Source organism: Schistocerca serialis, chromosome 11 (genome assembly GCF_023864345.2).
Source record: "Schistocerca serialis cubense isolate TAMUIC-IGC-003099 chromosome 11, iqSchSeri2.2, whole genome shotgun sequence".
Taxonomy (NCBI): Eukaryota; Metazoa; Arthropoda; class Insecta; order Orthoptera; family Acrididae; genus Schistocerca; species Schistocerca serialis.
Genome location: NC_064648.1, coordinates 70,630,955 through 70,651,503, shown reverse-complemented (window position 1 = coordinate 70,651,503; position 20,549 = coordinate 70,630,955). Strand labels below are relative to the sequence as shown.

The window sequence follows — 20,549 nt, the reverse complement described above, 5'->3', positions numbered from 1 at the left end:
TGAAAAGGAAAAATCCCATCCTCGTCGCCAATTGTTATAACGTCAAGTTGAACACATATATTTCAAAACGACACAACACATATAAGTCACTAAGTAAGTTGACTAAGCAAGACATGTGAACAAGGTAACATTCGAATGAACACTGAGTCCAAGTCTAGCGGCCGCTGCATGGCTGGCCGCTTAGGTGGCGTGGCTGCTGCATGGTTGGCAGACAGCGCCGGATGTAGAGGACGCGCATAATTGCGCGGCGGCACTTTGAATGATCAGCGAGTCACAACACATACGTTACACTCACCGGTGAAGAGAACGTGATGCCAATCCTGAGCAGTCGATTCGGCATGTTCTTGGGCCCATCTGTACTGCGCTGCATGGTGTCATGGTTGCAAAGATGGACCTTGCCATGGAAGTCAGGAATGAACTTGTGTTTCATGCAGCCTATTGTGCTCAGTTTGAGTCATAATAAGACATCCTGTAGTTGCACGAAAGGCATTATTCAACAGAGTGGCATTGTTGTCAGGGTTTCATTGCATTAGTAGTCTTTAGGCAGCCTGAGCGAAGCATGTGATTGACAGTTCATATCTCTCTGTATCTCCTCTAAGTCCGAACAACATTGCTTTGGTTCATTCCAAGATGCCTGGACACTTCCCTTGTTGAGAGCCCTTCCTGGCACAAAGTAACCATGCAGACACAATCAAAATGTGGTATTGACTGTCTAAGCATGGCTGAACTACAGACAACATGAGCCCTGTACCTCCTTCCTGGTGGAATAACTGGAACTGATCGGCTGTCGGACCACTTCCACCTAACAGGTACTGCTCATGCCTGGTTGTTTACATCTTTGGGCAGGTTTAGTGACATTTCTGAACAGTCAAAGGGTTTTTTGATGATGATGATGATAGGTTTGTGGGGCGCTCAACTGCGTGGTTATCAGTGCCCGTACAGTTATCCAATCTTTGCTTAGTCCAATTTCGCCACTTTCCTGGTTGATGATGAAATGATGACGACAACACAAACACCCAATCATCTCGAGGCAGGTAAAGGGTTTTTTGTCTGTGATACAGTACCCACAGTCAATGTCTATCTTCAGAAGTTCTGGGAACTGGGGTGATGCGAAACGTATTTTGACGTATGTGTTTTCACTTGTCGCTGCTGATTCCGCACAATGTCCCAATGCAGCTGACAGCAGTGATCCTTCCCCCTTCCTTTCCATTCCACCCCTCTCAACCTTCAATTTACATATAACCTTCAGATAACTGTTTGGTATTCTTTCCACTGTGCCAACCACTATCTATAAACTACAGTAATATAAATGGCTCATGCCTTACCCGATCTGCACCAAAATGCTATTCTTTCTAAATGCTTGGACATCTGGAGTACCCACTTTTATTTCTGGCCAAGCCTTGCACGTATCATAAATATGGGTGAAATGAGTGATGACAAAGTACATGTCCTTCTCATTTCCTTCTCAGTTGTGCTATCCCATAATCTGAAAAGTGAGTGAGCTGGAATTTCCTTCCTTTTGAAAGAAGTTTTAACATTTTCCAATACAAACTACAATGCTACGAGTACAGTGAAGGCTTATGTAACTGCAGAACTTGGGTTAATCATTCCAAAAAGCAAGGTGTCTTATTTCTCCTGCAGATATCATATACAATAAAACTACATGTTCATCTGTAATCAGTTAGACATCCCAATACCTCGAAAGTTACTATGGATTAACAGTATGAATTTTGTGTTTCCACTAGTATCCACCTGTTGTAAAAAAAGTGTAGCACATAAAGCTGAATGTGTTTCTCTTTATGAATACTACACCCTCCTGCTCTGAAATTTTAGGTTCCACTAAGTGCACACAGCTAGAAACTAGACAAGAGATAGTTATGTTCCAGAGAAAAGAAAGACTTAACAGACCTTAAAACATAGCAGTAGCTTACCTCCTCTGTCTTTACTCCCAGAGGATCATATTTGGGATCGCTGAATATCTGTAACAAAGAAATAATGTTAGATATTCATTACTATCATTGAACATGCAGTAAATGCACACATTAAATTCACAACATTACGAAACTCTCAAATGATTTATTGCATAAAGTACTTTTCTCTAAGAGGACGAGGAGAATACACTAATGGCATGTACCAAATTAAAACGTGACTCAATATCAAACACTTCTCTTTAAGTGTAAGTCCAGTGTTTTTATTTATTCAGTCATTCACGAGGAAAAAACTATTTAGCATGTAAGATATATGAAATAAACAAAATCTTCTCAGAATTTAATAAGAATGTGATAATTCCAGTTCCAAAGAAAGCAGGTGCTGACAGGTGTGAATATTACTGAACCATCAGTTAAGAAGTCATGATTGCAAAATAATGTCATGAATGATTTACACACGAATGTAGTGGATTACAAAAGCCAGCTTCGTGGATGTTCATTTCGGTTTCTGGAGAAATGTAGAAACACATGAAGAAATACTGACACAACAACTTATCTCAGCAGGTAAGAAAGGCTTGCCTCTGTTTATAGGACTTTTAGATGTAAGGTGAGCTTTTGATAATGCTGACTGGAAGAAATTCTTTGAACGTTTGAAGGTAGCACAGCTAAAACACGAGGAGCGAAACTTATCTGCAAGTTGTTACGAAATGAGTTTGGTACTGTAAAAGTTAAAGGACATGAAAGGAAGACAGTAGTGGAGAAGTGAGTGTGGTCGAGTTGTAGCTCATCCCCATGTTTTTTGAACTGGACATTGAGCAAGTAGTAAAAGAAACAAAGGAAAGATTTGGTAATGGAATTAACGTTGGGGGAGAAGAAATAAAAACTAAGGTTTGTTGATAACACTGTAATCATATCAAAGACAGATAAAGACTTGAAGAAAAATCGAACAGAACTGACAGGGTCTTGAAAGGAGCTTGTAAGATAAGTATCTAGAAAAATGAAACAAGGGTGATGGAATGACGTGAAATTAAAGAATGTGATGCTGAAAGAGAGAGAGAGAGAGACTACCTGTAGAAAACGAGTTTTGCTACTTGAATAGAAAACTGACTGATGATGGGCAAAATAGAAAGGTTATAAAATGCAGACTTGCAATTGCGTGGAAATACACTTCCGAAAAAGGAACATTTTGTTAAGACTGAATAAACATTTAGCTGTTAGGCAGTCTTTTCTGAAGGCATTAGTTTGGAGTGTAGCTTTCTACAGATGTGAAACATGGATGATACATAATAAAATGGATGATAATAATGGTGGATAGTGACAGAGAATAGAAGCATTTAAAATATACTACTACAGAAAAAGGCTGTAGATTTGATTACTAGTGATTACTGAATCAAATTTGGCACTATCTGACAACAAGAAGAAATCAGTTGACAGGCTCATCAAAAGGCAATAAGAAATAATGCAGCAAGTGTGTGGCTGAGGGTTAAAATTTGTCAAGGGAGAAGACAACTTCAGTAGAGTAATCAGATGAACATGAATGTAAGTAGCAGCACAGATTTTTTTTCATTAAGTATTATTTATAAGCCACAGGCAAATCAAAGTTTACATCATGCCCCACTGGTCAGCTAAAAACTATGCTGGCCAAAAGTGAATAAACAACCTTTATCTGTCAATGTGTGGTACAGCCTTTTGAGGAATTGTATGTTGTGCACCTGTTTCATCGATAGTGTTCTAAATAGCTGCAAGTCTCTGCAGTTCATAAGAGATATGTCCCTGCAGTTACTGGAAAGAGAGCCAAATGGCCACAATGCAATCCATTTAGTACCACCAAAATGAATGTACTATCCATTCTACAGAAGTAATTACAGATATTCTTAACAGAATACTTTTAGATTGTTAGAGTGATCATTTGTGAAATATAAAATGGCCTGCGTCTTGCCAACCTTAATGCATCTGGTCTTTATCTGTGGTGAAAATTAAAATAGGAAGCCTACAAGGAAAACCAAGAATCCAGAAGGCATGAAGGGCCATGCAATGCAGGCCATTGCTGCCGTTAAGGTCCCATGAAATTCAGCATACAGTGCAGTCAGTCCATCAGTCCAAACACTTGGTAAAACAGCCACATTAATAAAAACATGAACTGTGCCACAGTTACATGTTTGCTTACATTTGGTACAGTAGATGAGACATTCTTCTCCTGATGGTTGGGAAGTGGTTTGGTAGTTGCAGCTAGATATGTGGGACATTCCATTTTTAAAATCATTAGGGAATTCAATATTCCAAGATATATGGTGTGAAAGGTGTGCTGAAAATACCAAATTTCAGGCATTATCTCTCATTACGGACAATGCAATGGCCAATGGCCTTCACTTAATCACTGAGAGCAGCAGTGTGTGTGTGCTGTCAGTGCTAGGAGACAAGCAACATTGTGTGGAATAGCCACAGAAATCAATGTGAGCACTACAAACGTATCTGTTACAACAAAGCAGCAAAATTTGGTATTAATGGGCTATGGCAGCAGACGATCAATGTGAGTGCCTTTGCCAAAAGCACAACATTGCCTGCAGTGGCTCCCTGGGCTCCTGAGGAAATTGGTTGGACCCTAGGTGACTAGAAAACCATAGCCTGGTCAGGTGAGTTCCAATTTTAGTTGGTAAGAACTGATGGCAGGGTTTGAGTGAGGTGCAGACCCTGCAAAACCATGGACCCAAGTTATCAACAAGGTACTGTGTGAGCTGGTGGTGGCTTCATAATGGTGTGGGCAGCATTTACATGGAATGGACTGGGTCCTCTGGTCCAACTGAAATGATCACCGATAGGAAATGATATATCTGGCTACTTTGAGTCCATTTCTAGCTATTCACGGACCTCATGTTCCCAAGCAATGATGTCAGGTCACCAGACCACAATTGTTCATAGCTGGTTTGAAGAACATTATGGACAATCTGAGAAAATAATTTGGCCACCCATATTATCCAACACGAATCCAATTGAACATTTAGGGACATAATCAAGAGGTCAGTTCATGCATGACATCCTGCATCAGCAACTTTTTGCAATTATGTGACAGCATGTTTCAATATTTCTGTAGGGGACTTCCAATGACTTGTTGAGCCCATACCATTTCAAATAAATGGTGACTTTTGATGTTTGGCTCACAGCAGGATGTGAAGCAGTTGCCCAGATATCACCAGTGGCAAGCCAGCTTTACCTACCACACCATCAATGGTAAGGTTGGCAAAGTGCCGATTTCCACACCTTCAATAAACAGTATCATGTTCTGTCCCACATTAGATGCACTTATGTTCATCAGCTTTTGTGGTAAAGTGCTATTCTTTGGCACTGAAGTGTTCTGCAGTGATCAGGCTTTGTGAACAAGTGTTTTGTGTTGCATGTAACAGTGCAGCATGTCTGAAAACGAAATTAACAATTTAAGAGGTTATCTAAGAACACGCTCATTGGCTGTGAAGGTATTGAGCATTAGAAAGGCAATTCCAACCTATGGACAAGATCATGAACATCTGTGCAAAAGTGCCTATCTGGTTTTAGATGTTACAAAAGAGGTGTACAGAACAACTGCTGCACTTTACATTGACCTGTGTATGGTGCTAAGAATTGGGAAGGAGAAGGAAAAAAAGGAAGATGCAAATGACGAAGCAACACCAATTTATTCTCTACTAGAAACTCTGGGCAAGAAAAGCAGTTTTGATAAGTGGGTAACCAAGATCGACACATTCCACAAGTATGCAATGTGCTGACATGTTTATGGTTATTATTAACACAAAGAATAACCGGTTTCAGTAGCACAGAAGTTTAATGGTAGGTCATCTATCGGAAATTGTCTTCACAAGCTTGGTTTTGGTCTCTTTCATTTAAAGACACTGAGAGACTCTGTGGGATCAATGTTTGATACCACACTTGTTAGGGGTTGCAGTTATCGACCACAGCCTGTAATAGTAACACTGGACCCGCGAGTCATGACTAGCGTCGCTCTGCGGCTTGTAACAAGCCTATAGTGAGCACATGTCCACTCTTGCTCAGAACGTCAAGTATGAGAGTAGTATAGCCTGCAACCGATAGGAAGCAACCTCTAACAAGGAGCTTATTTCAAGTACAGCATAAGTGATGCCTCTATAGATCTCTGTTTGTAATTATATTCCTACAGAATATGAAGAATCCTGTACCACCAGGTAAGTACAATATGTATTATTTTTTTATCAATGACTACAAATTATTTTAGTCAATGCAGACCCAGACCATGCAGCCAGCTCCTTATCGATGTCACTGATAAACCTGCTGTGATTTATATGTTTCTATTTAGCATTGGCCACCGATCAACACTGGTGACAATCTGCTCGTCGTCGTCATAACAGACTGGACAAGACATGGCTTAATGTGCGTTACACATTGACAACAGGATGGCTGGACCACACAGCACAAGGAACATCCAAAGCACAGTTAGACAAGAGTGGCAGAATTGTCATCCTTCTTGCTAGCTCTGCTCATGGCTTCATTCCAACCTGTTTATTGCTGTTCCAGGAATCAAGGCAACTATCATCAGGAAATGAGTCCCACAGTTTTTATGGAGTGGTTTTCAGATGCTCTGCTGTGAAATGTTCATCTGAATTCGATAGTAATAATGGACAATGTACCATACCACTCTGCTGTAATGGATAAGACTAACAATGAAGTGGAGGAAATTGAGTTTATGCACTGTGTACAAAGAAACATTCCATGAGATAAAATTGAATTTGGCATGAATAGTTAATGGAACTTATGCTGTAGAAGCCAAAACCTCCACAATGCAAGGTCAACAAATCAGTTAACACTAAAGAGCATAGTGTAATCAAGGCTTCCTCTGCATCATGCTCATTTGAATCCAGCTCATCATATATGGGCCCAGGTGAGAGGTAATGTGGCAAGTGACACCAAGAAGTTTACGCTCATTAAGGTTGAAATGCTGAAAAAAGAGGCCATTGCACACTTCACCCCACAGGATTGATCCTGAATTGTCAGCTATTCCAAGGAGGAAATTCAGGAGACATCGATTTATGAAGGACTGCTGGAAGAACAGATGGAACAGAGTCATTCCAGTCAGCTCCAGTGCCAGTTCTAGTTCTGAGGAAGACAGCAATGATTCTTCCCTTGGGGTCACTCAACTTAATCTATAACTGTGAGTAGGTATTAAACATTCATTGATATAACTGCTCTGTTTAGTATTGTCATTTCTTTACTGTCAAAGAATGTTTGCCTGGCAGCTGACTATTGGTCATAACCTAAGATAGGCATTGTGTTATCACTACCGATTGTAAACTATGATTCCCTACACTTGCTCTTCACTAAATTGTCAAATGTCGCAACTTCTTTTAAACACACTATAGTAGTTTACTACCTCTGTGTTTCTTTATTTTTTGCACAGTTCATCTGATAACAGCTTGGTCATAAATTAAAACCGTTAATGATACCATGTGTGTGACATGAGGCTAAAGTATATAATAAAAAATTTATAGGACAGTCACTATTTCCCCAGTTCACTGTGCCGAGTCTGTGTACATCTTAGCTTATTTAATAATCCCCCCCCCCCCCCCCCCTTGGAAATTTCTTTGCCACAAACTCACAAATACAGAGACTCACTGACAAGGTAACAGTCCAATGTATTTGCCTCCAACACATTAATCAAAGTTACTGAAGTGCATAGAAGACTGCTACTAATGTAAAGATAACATGCCTTGTTGCCAATGAGGCAAAATTAAAATACATTTACACTTAAGCTTTCGGCCACAGCCTGTATCAGGAAAAGAACTACTTTTCTATAAAAATAAAATTTAATTAAAAATCAAATAGTATATTGCTTTATTACAACAGTTTAAGGCTCAAAGTTTTTGAGAAGTTCGATATACAGCACATAAATCATGTTTTGTACGCTAGTTACAAAATACAATAAGAACAATTGGTTTGAGGATATCAAGATGAAGCTAATTAATAAAGATTATTGTCAAGAATTTAGTGCAGTTTAATTGGAATCACTGTCTTAGAAATAGTACAGATATTTGATGCCCTCACGGGTGTGGAATATGCCAGACTGGTGTCTACCGCTGACTAACTGAAATTATCTCCTGAGCACCCTGAACATTACAGAAATTCCAACTTGTTTTTGATTGAGCCCTTTTCTGACAACAATTATTTTGCGTGATGTTCAGATTCACAACTTCTGAAGCACTGTATTATTGTCTTCTATTAGCGAATTTCACTTAAGTGTCTAAGGCTTCTACAGCCTCAACCTAAGAGGTGTTAGTTGCAGGCCTTTTTCCTTTATCACTGTCAGCTTCAGGCACCTGCTGTGACTTCAGAACACTTTTATAATGTCATATCATTCAGCTCTCCTTCAGTAACCGAATTTCTGCCTATGTTGACCCATTTTAATTTCACTTGAAAAAGCCCTCAGTTCATTGGTAGATGCAGAATTTATCATTTGTACAATTTCAGAACCATCAGCTGTAATCGCATCATCATTTGCATTGCTTTCCATCTCAGTTTCTTCAATCATTTTAGACCATAGTTCACTCATAATACTGTTTTGGTTCTCACTCTTTTCCAAACTGCTTATGTTGTCCAGTTTTTTGTGGCTTGTCAAAATCACATGTTTGTGTTTTGCTGCTTTAGGTTCACTTTTGCTCTATTTGGAAAACATGTTCACTGTACATACAAACATTTTACTGTGGTGTAGTCTGACAGTCATAGAAGTATCTGAATACTAACACAGCATTACGACTTCATTAAATAATTAAAATACCAAAGCACTGATGCAAAAATAAGTACTGTAAACTTAGGTTTAGTGAATGAAGAATCACTGATAGTAGCACAAAGCCAATATTATAACTAGCATATCTTGATGAGAATATAATCAATCTGTTAGGCAAACAATTGTTGCTGAAAAGATGTCACACCAAAAGGTTTCAATGTTTCTCGAAGGCATGCAAATGATCAAAGAATACGGGAAAATATCTGGCACATGTTGGACTACTGGATCTGCTGGATTATCATGATCTTAGTGTAACTGATATCAACCTGTGACAGTGAAATTAAGACTACATATATTGTTACAGCTCTGTTGAAATTCTACTCAGAGCACTCAGCAAAATACTGACAATAATTCAAGTGGAATAACACAATACTACAAAACTACTAAGAGTTACAAACTATGCTAAATTCACTGTAATGCATCCTTTGTACTCCACAGTTACCAAATGACATATTTTCACTTCACATGCAATCCATCTGTAAGATGTAAATACTTATGAAATTCTCAGTTTCTTCTGCTCCTAAAGTTAGTACTGGATCCTCCTTGATAGAATCAGTGGACCCCGAGGCTAAAAATGAGTCTTCCAGATACTGAGAAAAAAAAAAATCTCTCATTATGTGCATACAACATAGCTCTCCATATTTCAGTATGAAGATCTTCATACTTTTCATTGATTATCGTATCTTATTCAAAGAGTAATTTAATAAAGTTAATTTTCTGACCAGATATTATAGTATCACATGCTGTTGAGCAAATACATCAACTCATCTGGCTGAAAGTGTGTTGATCCATATCTGCAATACAGTACAGCAGTGTTTCTGCATAGCATAGATTTGACCATTTCTTGGTAGGTTTCTCGAGGTATATGGCACTAGATCTGCCTAGAATTTAACTCCTGCAAATCCCATGAATTATGGGCTGTTGGTTTCTGAGTGCAGGGTTGGAATGTGTTCCATGGATGCACATCAGTTGAATTTGGTTGCCACACCATGGACGTTCATTCACTGCAATACTATTCAAACCACTGCAGTATCATTCTGGCCTTTTGAAATGGATAGTAACCTACCTGGAAATCTGCATTACCACTATGAAAGACAAAGCATCAATGGAACCATATTGACACAATCCACAGTAATCACAGTGTATTTGGTTACTACTAGAGGTTCAATGGAAGCCCAGGTATATGTTTCCTTTAGCATAATAATACCCCCACAGCCCTGTGTACACAACACAATGCATTCACTCTCATGGTGGGCAGTAGCTATAGTGTTGCCTTACCAGTGTATATCCAAATAATGCTGTGCTGCACTGGTCAAAGGTTAGAGGGAGTTAAATTAGGAAACAGTATACTTACAGTAGTAGATGAATTTCGCTACTTTGGTAGCAAAATAACTGATAGGTGTAGAAGTAGAGAGATATAAAATATAGACTGACAAAAACAACAAAAGTGTTTCTGAAGAAGAGAAATTTGTTAACATTGAATACAGACTCAAGTGCCAGAAACTCTTTTCTGAAGGTATTTGTCTGGAGTGTAGCCACATATGGAAGTGAAAGAGGGAGGATAAACAGTTTAGACAAGAAGAGAATAGAAGCATTTGAAATGTGGTACTATGGAAGAATGCTGAGGATTAGATTGGTAGATCACATAACTAATGAACTGGTACTGACTGGTATTGGGGAGAAAAGAAATTTGCAGGACAACTTGACTAAAAAAGGGATTGGTTGACAGGATGCATTCTGAGACATCAAGGGATCACCATCTTAGAACAGGAGGGAAGTGTGCACACGGGGGTGGAGGCATGGGGGGGGCCGGGGGGGGGGGGGGTGCTAAAAATCAACGGGAGACCAAGAAATAAATACAGTAAGCAAATTCAGAAGGGTGTAAGTTGCATCAGTTCTTCAAAGATGAACAGGGTTACACAGGGCAGAGTAGCCTGGAGAGCTGCATTCAAACCAATGTTTGGACATGCAACCACAACAATTACAACAACAGCTAACACGTACAACACAAGGATAACCAGAGTCATGGAAATTTTACACAAATACTACAGATTACTGTATCATAGGTTAGAATGGCTCTCCATCTATGATCTTTTAACTATATGCAGCCATTACATTCATGATTGTCTTGCTGTAACTCAAGCATAAAACAACACTGATTTGAAAACTTACATTATGCTCAGAGAGTCTCTCATTCAGTTTTAGTCCTGGCTCTTCCTTTATGTCATAACATGGATCTTCAATTTTTAATGGATCTTGAAGTAACTGAAAAAGGAAACTAATTACCCACTTAAAGCTTGCGCATAAACTTCTGTAACTACTGTATGACTATTAAGAGGGATTTGTCTTCAACTGCACCTCTCATAAAAAATTACATTGCTGAAAAAGCAACAATCATACAAATACAATAAATTTTCCTTTTGAAGCAGAATGTGCATCAATTTGAAACTCCCTGGCAGATTAACACTGTGTGCAGGACTCGTACTCAGAAGTAAGACCTTTCCCTTTCACAGGCAAGTGCATTTTTGGTAGCACACTTGCCTGCAAAAGGCAGGCAGAGGTCCTAAGTTTCTGATCTTACCTCCATTACACTTCATGATTTGGACTGCTGCATGGACTGTTTATGTATGCTCATGGCAATTTTTTCTATCATCTACACTTCAGTTCCTGTTAGTTGTTTACTTTGTCAAAATCCTACCATCAGTGACAACCAGAACCTCCTGTTCCACCAATTCTGCATTACCACCAGTGCAAGTGATATCCGTACATTAGGACAGAAAAGTAGTGATGAGAACTTTCTCATCATGCAACTATCTAATGAAGGACTCTGCATGTAGTGATTAATAACGAGACAGGGCAGCTACAACACCCTGACATTAACGATACATGATTGCAATACAATACTTTTTTTACAAGAAAATCCTGTGCCAGGAACGAGAATTATCATTCTCCTGAGCTCAAATCCTCACTCTGGAGCTATGCTGACACAGTTTTTCAAATGGATAAATAGGAGGAAATGAAGACATGCAAAGGAGACAGTTGCACATTTCTGAACAGACTGAAAGCAGTGCAACGGACATAACAGTACGTTTATGGTTGAGTAATCACAACAGAGTGTCCATAGCATGGGCACAGATAAACTCTGTCTTATAACAGGGTGTATATGCAGAGAAGGAAAAAAAATCCTGGTTAAAAATACACTCTTCCCAGGGCGAACATACACTTTCACCATGATAAATCCCATGGGACTGTGAAACACACCAATCCTTTCAATGGTTAAGGTTTTAGACACCAGCACCACTTCTTCACAGCACCTTAGACAGCAAAACCCAGAGAAAATTTTAAAAGAAAGAAAAAAAACGCGCTCTCAGAAATATCTTTGATGTGCAGCAACATGTACACTGCATTTTCACATTTTGTAATTACAAAAGAATAAATTCGAATTCAACCCAAAACAGCATGTTAGTTTCTGAAGCACTAAAATTGTGACGCAATTTTGTAAGCCAGTCAGTTATCTCACCACCCGATGACACCAGATATTCAGAGCACAGGACACACGATGTAGTCAGCCAATAGCAACATCACTATTAAGTAGTGCAAATGCACAACCAATAGGTTGACAAAGCCTGGAAGGGCCAAGGAAGAGCAAAGGCCTAATATGCAATGCACGAAAGGAAAGATTGTTTATAATGTATTTAAAACTAGTTGAGACTTTTGACAGTTCAGTACAAAGTGAGTGGAGGGAAGCATAGTTGCCAGCATGGAAGATTGCTGTAGGCGAAGAAAACGTCAGGAATGCTTGGCACATAACCAGTCAGCTGCGCTGGCTGGTCGATCTGAGCCAAACTTCAGAAGTTGCAACTAATTTTAAATGCACTATAATGTAAACTGTGTGTGATCCAGAGAACACTGGATGTAGGGACCAACTGAATGAGGCCCTGCAGTTGTTAACACCTCACATTCTGCAGGATGGAGTTTGCTCCATCTGTCCATCTTCCTTTAGATTTTCCACATAGAAAAAATGTAGAAATGAAAAGAGTAAAAAATATTTAATGAAGGAAAACATAGAAATGAAAAAGAGTGAAGAAAATTTAATCAAGGCAAACAGAGTCGATATGCAGCTTGGGTAAATACCTTGATAACAAGGATAATGAAACAAATTGAAGTATATGACATTGTAAGGGTTTATGGAAATATAGAAGAGAGAGCAAAGGACAGAAGCCTATTATGGAGCTTAATTTTAATAATAGATTATACTTAGGCGGAAAATACAAAAACTGCCAGATTGTTGCACATGTGGATATTATATAGTATCATGTTGATTCAGTTGGTGATATGAATCAGAAGTGTGTTGGGAAGTGTCAACATTCACTTTGCGTTTCCTGATATTCTGGAGTATTTTCAAGGAAAAGCATTCATATCTTGAATCATACTTCATCATCATTTTCACAGGATATAATGAATTCTCATTCTTGCTCTGCCCACTAAGCACACCTCCCATGAGAATGACAACTGATTCAGTCAAAGAAATATCTGTGGTTAGTTTACTCATCAAAACAACTGGTCAAATAGGTAGGAAATGACTGATCAAGTACAGGGCTTTGCAGCAACTATCATGCATCACTTTATACATACATCAACACAATCACACATACATCTTATTTTTGTTTGTATATACATGGGTGTTCTAAAAGTAATGCCTCAATTTTTTTTTATTCTGTTCTCAGTATCAGTTGAGGTACTACATGTCATACATGTTACTCGACTGAGTAATGTGCACAATATGAAATACCTCAATTGGCTTTGTCGCTCCACTGACCCAAATTCAAACCATCTGCCGCTAGAGGGCTCTGGATTATAGCACATAACATGAACATGTGTTACTTAACTGTGTTGGTGCATGAGGAGCAGTGTACTGTGATCAGGTTTTGAATTCAAAGAGTGTTCATACATGCCGCACCCTTTCCTTCAGCATGACAATGCCCGACTACACATTAGCGCTGCAACATCTGCAACAATCTGGCAGCTTGGGTTCACTGTAATCGATGATCCTCCATACAGTCCCGACTTGACCCATCCAATTTCATTTGTTTCCTAATCTAAACAATACCTTCATGGACTTTGATTAGATAGTGACTGAAGCAGTGAGAGCAGAGGTGAGGTTGTGGTTCTGTCAACAAAGTCAAACATACAAGATGTAAAAGTTAACAAAGCTTGTTTATTTGAAAAGTGTTGACACTACTTACATAAAAATGTGGAGGCATTACTTTTCAGCATGCCCTTGTACAAGATAATAATTCTACTAATGTATATACTAAAACTACTGTTCCTGTACGAAGACAATCCTTCAATCCATATAGAGCAATGCCTAAAAAATACTATATTTAGTCTTCAATGCCATATTTGACGCAAGTGGGCAAATGATGATATTGTGTCAGTCATCATTACAAGCATTACTGAACAAACTTCGACACTAATACATAGCTATATTGCTTACCTCTTCCATTACATTCCCCACAACTGTGAAGATCCTACTCAATCACAAAAATACTAGAATTACCTCTTGATTCCCAGTCTCCTGCCATTCTTCCTTTATTTTCACACTGGAGTGGTATACCTGGACCTGTGGTAAGAGCAAAACAAAGCAAAATGAGTACAGTTAAACAGTCATAATCTCCACACACTGTTAAGAACTTTCACATCTTTGAAGTCAAATTGAAGTAACTGTCAAGATTAATAAATGTCACAACTATCATTTTATTGCCAGTTCTCGGTATATGTTCTTTTGTGTGACAGTAATTCTGGTTGATGGAAAACTGATTTGTCATATTTCAATTAGAATGAAATTAACATTATGAGAATCACAACATTATTTTCAACATCTTCGTCACTACAGAACTATTCTACAATTAATTTCTGAGTGATGAAACAGCCAAGGTTGTTTCTTTAATACAGCACTGAGTTACTGAAAAACAGGTATTCTTACACAATGGAAGTAGTGCAAAAGATAAATGTCATGTGTATCTTGGTTTCTGTGGTTATTCCAAATGGGAGTGGCATAAGATTATTATCACAGAAATTACAGGTTTTATAGTATCACAAATTATTCAACTTGCTCACAATGCACTATCTATAGTAGATGCATTACCATTTAAAGAATGAAAATGGGCAAGATAATCCTCGAATTTTCAGAAAAACTAATAGAAGTTAAATACAAAGAAGAGAAGTGAAATAAAATCAAGGCGAAAAGGTTGAAAGCTGGACAACATAGTTCTCTACACTGTTATTCTTAGGCCAGACTTATAATGAATGTAAAGTCTAGCTTGACTCAATGCAGACTGTCTGCTATGTTGTCAACATATACAGCTAATCTGCCGACATTTTTTTGCAAAGCCAATTTATGGAGCATGTTCTTACATTTGTACTGTCACCAGTCTGTGGAAACATTCAAGAAGAGAGAGGCAAAGGAAGCAACAAGTCTTTTACAATGCAACCAAAAGTTTGATCCAAACTTCAAGTTACATTGTTTACAACAAAAATTCCTTAATATTTGTGTAACATCCTCACAATTCTACAAATGTCATTTGTCATGAACTGATGTATGTAGAAGAGATATTTACAAAAAGAACATCAATACTGAACGTACAACCTCTTACTTTTGCCATAAGTTTGCTACCATCAAATATATACACTCTGGAATATATCAGGGTGCATGTATACAGTATCAGAAAAATAAATTAATGTATACTACAGAATTTTCTGTTACTGATCTTATTGAGGCTTAGTTTACATATTCAGAGAGAAGTGCTACTGCAAGACATTATTATATGAAACTAACTTCTTAAATCAATGTTCACAGTAAATATCTCTTCAAACTTCTTTCAAGGTAACAATTAGATATCTTGACTGAGCACTGGTAGACCGATTATCATTAACACAGCAGCAATACAAGCCCTAAGAAATTATCAATGGATGACTTCACCAACAATATGCAAATATTAGAAAAATAAAAACTGAAGAACTATCAGGATCTACAGAAGAAAAGTTTTGAGTGCGGTTAACACCTGTAGACATATTAAAAATCTGAAAATACTGGACTACAGTAGGAAAACAAGGGTTTTCATCAGTTGCACAAAGGCAACTATGGAAAAATATTGTTATAAAAACATTCATTGGCATTTACAAACCACAATTAGACTATCACCTTTCTATTTAACACAGACCTTAGGCTGTGCTATAACTATATAACTGCTACAGGTGTAGTATAGAACTCAATCCACATCACTGCTTTCCTTAAGTGACCAGCATCTCCACTAGCCCTACGCTGGCATAGCAAAAAGACAGTTCAAGCCACCACTCAACTAGTGACATCAACAAAACAGACAAACACACTCTAGAATAGGAACACACAAACACAACTCCAAGGTACCACCTATGTAACATATGATACACTTGAAAAAACTACACTTATAGTTCGTATTGTTCACTAGACCTGTAATTATTTTTCAGTTCCAGAAAACATTTACTGTTAATACTGAAATTACAATTTCTATTCAATGCACTGTTTTGTTGTTGTGATCAGTCTTAAACCTTGTTTGACGCAGCTCTCCCCAGTAGTCCATTTCTGCAGCTACTGCAGTTGCCCCTGCTTACTGAAGTCAATCCTTTGTCTCTCTCTACTTTTTTATCCCAAACCTCTTTTAGTCAAATTGTGGATTAAATTTTAACCACTTACTCATAATTAGCTCTCGGATCTCCCTATAAAAATCTTCAGCATTCTCCTGTAGCACAACATATGAAAAGCATCTATTGTCTTCAAGTCTAGTTATTGCCCACTTTTCAAGTATAGAATGTAATAATGCATTACCTGACCCTGCTATATTTTGAAATTACATTGCTGATATTCATTACAATGTCATCTTCATTCTTGCATTGTAGATTAAAGATGACACTTAAAGGAAATGTATCAGTTCAGATTAAATCTGCCTTTAAGCAAACATACAACCACTGCCAGTGCATTAAGAATATACTTAAATTTATTAAATTGATCTGTAGCAAAGCTGAAGGTCTAGGTTAGTGTGAAAGGGACAGTGTGGATCAAAGTTGCCATAGCAGTGTTGAACCATTTGTTTAATTCCGTACTAACAGTCAACACACTGGGTGATGGCAGTGTGGACACTTACTGAAATACTGTGCTTACTGGAACTGACATCCAGCCAATCACTCGTGAACTATTTTGTCATAATAGCTTAATTTTATACAAAGATGTTATCACTGGCAATAAGCAGTGGATTACAAATTTGCCTACATTTACAAAAATTAAACTTAAAACCTCCCCTGCATCATTTGTGAATTTTAACACATATTACAATTTATGCATAGTGCTACAAAAGATGTGTGTGACCTCGAAAACTCACTGGATATTTTACTGCATACTTTCAGCAATACAACATGAATTCTGTTTATTCACAGAACATATCACACACCGAAATTAATGAAACTACAGTAATAAAATTACAAAGTAACTACTTACAATGGAGCCTGGTGAACCTGCTGTTTCATTTGTTTCATCTTTTATCCGAATAGTTTTCTGGTGGTCCATTACTGCAGTTATTAGCCCCTGAAAAGCAAGGAACCAGGTACAAAGAGTCACATTCAATTTCCATTATTAATGTGAGATACAGCTCAAAGGCAGTATTTTCAGTCCATTACTGGCTGCAGCAGATGAACCACTAAACTAGAAAAATTCTACACTACCTGAAGAAAGGAGTCCAATGACATGAACTGATTTACCATTTCCTCATTACGAAGTGTCATACATATAATCTTAAAATGAGAGAAAATCAGTGTTTTGCAAAATCCATCCAACAGAAACAAATGCTACAACTGATTGATGCTGTTTGTTTCTGTCATTTGTTTAAGATACACTAGCTACATAACACTACTGTGAGCATTACTTGATATGTGTCTTGCTTTTTCCCACAGGAACTGTAACTACAGCATTATGAGGAATCAAAGCAACTAATAAATGGAAAATGGATTTTCTACGGAAAATCAGCTTCTAACATCAACCACAATTTTAAAGTCGAAGAAAGATAAGTTGAAATAGAGACTTCGATCTTTGGGATTCAGTTTGGGACTACCAGAATGCATATGATTATCCAAATGTTATAATCCAGTTCTCATTGATGCAGGTAAGAACAAAATGGAATTTGCAGTTCTTAATCATGTATGTGGCACTTTCAGTACTTAACCTCTAAACTTGGACATTAGTCTGCAGTTTGTCTTCAGTTATTCAGAATCATCTTGACATGTACAAAATGAAAATCTAACTACAAGAGATGTTCAGCATCATTTTATTATATGTTTAATGTGTGTTTTTGACACAGTTGCTCCTGTAAGGCTTTCCTTTTATAAGGCATAACTGAATACCCAGATTAGAGCAAATATTGCAGTGCTGAATTTTTATCCATTCACTTAAAAAAAAAAAAAAAAAAAAAGGAACCACACACACTGCACTTTTTCAAGAACCATCAAAATTTTTTTTATCATCATCTATGTTTAATATTCTATTACTAAACATATTTATTGCCTCTCCTCCATCTCAACTGTGAACCCATGGTGAGAATTACATTTAGGCTATATAGCAGCTGTTTCTACACTAGTTACTTCCTTTCTACATCTATTTGCAAAGATGTAGCATTATCCTTACACTAAACATTCATAAATGCATCTTAATACAAACTGTTGTTGTGCACGATTTCCAGATCAAGTAATAGGATACTAAAATGATTCCAAATAGCCACAACAAATGAATATGTCCAACATTTCTTTTCTGCTGATGCCCCATTCCTGAAATGAAGTAACTATGTGCACTAAACGACTGAACAATACTATCGAAGTTACTCCACTGTAGTACGGACAAGCATCACATTACATCATAACAAACGCTGTTCTTATCCCTCGTCTTTCCTTCACAAAAAAAAAATATTACATCACAACATAAATACAGATTAAGGTAACCAAATAGTGAGAGTGAGAAATTTGCTGTCGTAGGTCGTCCTTCCTACAGAAATTATAAATGACTTATCACTTTCACTGGAGATCACAACATATGGAAACTGTTGAAAAAACGTCGAAAATACAAATAGTCTCTTTTATGAAGTTACAGATTACAGAATATAGATGTAGAGATTTTATCGGATGGGACGAAAATAGCAAGTACTTCACAAGACGCTATGGGCTACAAACAGCACCTGTACTTTTCACAATTGATGTATAGTATACGTAGGGAGTACCTGCGCACAAAGTTGCTGATCTCTGTCCATTTCGAAAAATTACAAGCTTATGGAAAACAAAACGTAAAATTTATTAATACAAACAAATCTTTAGTTTGTAATTTATAAACTGACGTATTCAGAAGAATAATCTGTATGAAGTCCTGAAACTGTATTATTTCTAGGGAATAGGGATTGTATTTGATTATTCGATGTTGAATAAATATTATTATTATTATTATTATTAAGTTGTTTGTTTTGGAAAACATAACATAATAGAAGTATAAACCAAATTCGCACACTAGCCCAAACCATAAACCAATCCACCAACGATAATTTAAATACAGCCCTTTGGATACACAAAATAAATTTCAAATACAAGGCAAAATGCCGTTAAATTAATACAATATTGCAACTATTGTCAGAACATCGTAACAAAATACATGGAAAATGCTTCGTGTGACCCATGCAGTTACAAGAATAATAAATATGTGATTGAATGAAACAACAAGTTTACTGTTACCTTTGCTTATTTATCTCCACGGTTTACATTTGTAATGTGACACAGTCTCCCATTAAACGGCACTGCTGTTAAAAGTTGTTACTTGTTACCGTTTCACAGCTGGAGCGACACTAGCGCTCCAAGCGGCGAGAAGGGAGAACTTCAGATTCGCTTCCGCTGTTCGTACGCTTCCCGGCGGCCCATTTCTGGTTGGACTCACGTGAGAGGTAGCTGATTTTCGGCGAATACTCCGAGGGGCTACAGTTAAATAACGACATAGTTCGAATCCATCAGTTTAGTTATCAGTATAACTGCGAGTAATGAAAAATGGCAGGAATGTCGTATGAATCTTGTCATAACCTTAGCTTATTAACTCCGGGTACATTTTAGTTGATGTTAGAACGATTATTAGTGTTTAATATTATATGTTTGTAGGTTATCGGTCGCTATGAGAAATATTATCTTCGCAGCTGCGACAGAAAGTACGCTGAACTTCGCCACAGCACTGTTTAAGTAAAATGTTAACAATGTGCGTTTTTAAGTATGAAGTAATATGTAAACTGAGTACTGTAGGTTAAATTCGAAGCTAATTTCTTGTGCCGCTCACATAATAGAATAAAGTCTACAGCCTTGTAATACAACAAAAAATATACGTAATGTGACAGATTCGTTTACTTCTGTGCTGTAAAAGCTAGTCCTATTGGGGAAAGTGTGAGTACGCTAATCCAGGTTTTATGTCAGATTTGGTAACTGCTAGATTTCTCCAGCTACAGCATGTTTATAACATATGAAGACATGCAGATCGAAAAGGTTGACAGTGTTACGTTTCTGGGACTACAACTCGATAATAAATTCAGTTGGAAGGGCATACCACATTTTTTCACTCTATTATTTCATAAGGGAGCGTATTCTGTGGTAACTTTCAAACGTAGCAAAAGTTTTTCGCATGTAAAAGCGTGTAATAAAAATCGTTTGTGGTATAAATTCAAGAACATCATGTAGGAACCTGTTCAAGGAACTTTGTATTCTAACCACTGCTA

The 20,549-nt window shown here is 37.5% G+C and overlaps 1 protein-coding gene across 10 annotated transcripts in view; it reads right to left on the bottom strand.

Annotated features, from left to right (window-relative positions):
• LOC126426817 (zinc finger protein 665-like) overlaps positions 1–19,657 on the bottom strand; it is a 555,446-nt gene extending 535,789 nt beyond the window's left edge. For 8 of the 10 annotated variants that reach the window (XR_007576429.1, XM_050088837.1, XM_050088834.1 and 5 more), the window contains exons 1-5: positions 19,531–19,657; positions 17,264–17,350; positions 14,291–14,353; positions 10,903–10,995; positions 1,932–1,979 (exon numbers count right to left, since the gene is read on the bottom strand). Coding sequence is in view for 9 of the 10 variants with exons in the window: in XM_050088837.1 (XP_049944794.1) it covers positions 1,932–1,979; positions 10,903–10,995; positions 14,291–14,353; positions 17,264–17,332 (273 nt within the window). In the remaining variant the exon portion in view is untranslated. Of the gene's footprint in view, positions 1–1,931; positions 1,980–10,902; positions 10,996–14,227; positions 14,354–17,263; positions 17,351–19,530 lie in introns of those variants that run through there. The other 2 variants (XM_050088826.1, XM_050088827.1) reach the window with 2 other exon arrangements.
• Positions 19,658–20,549: the final 892 nt, after the last annotated feature.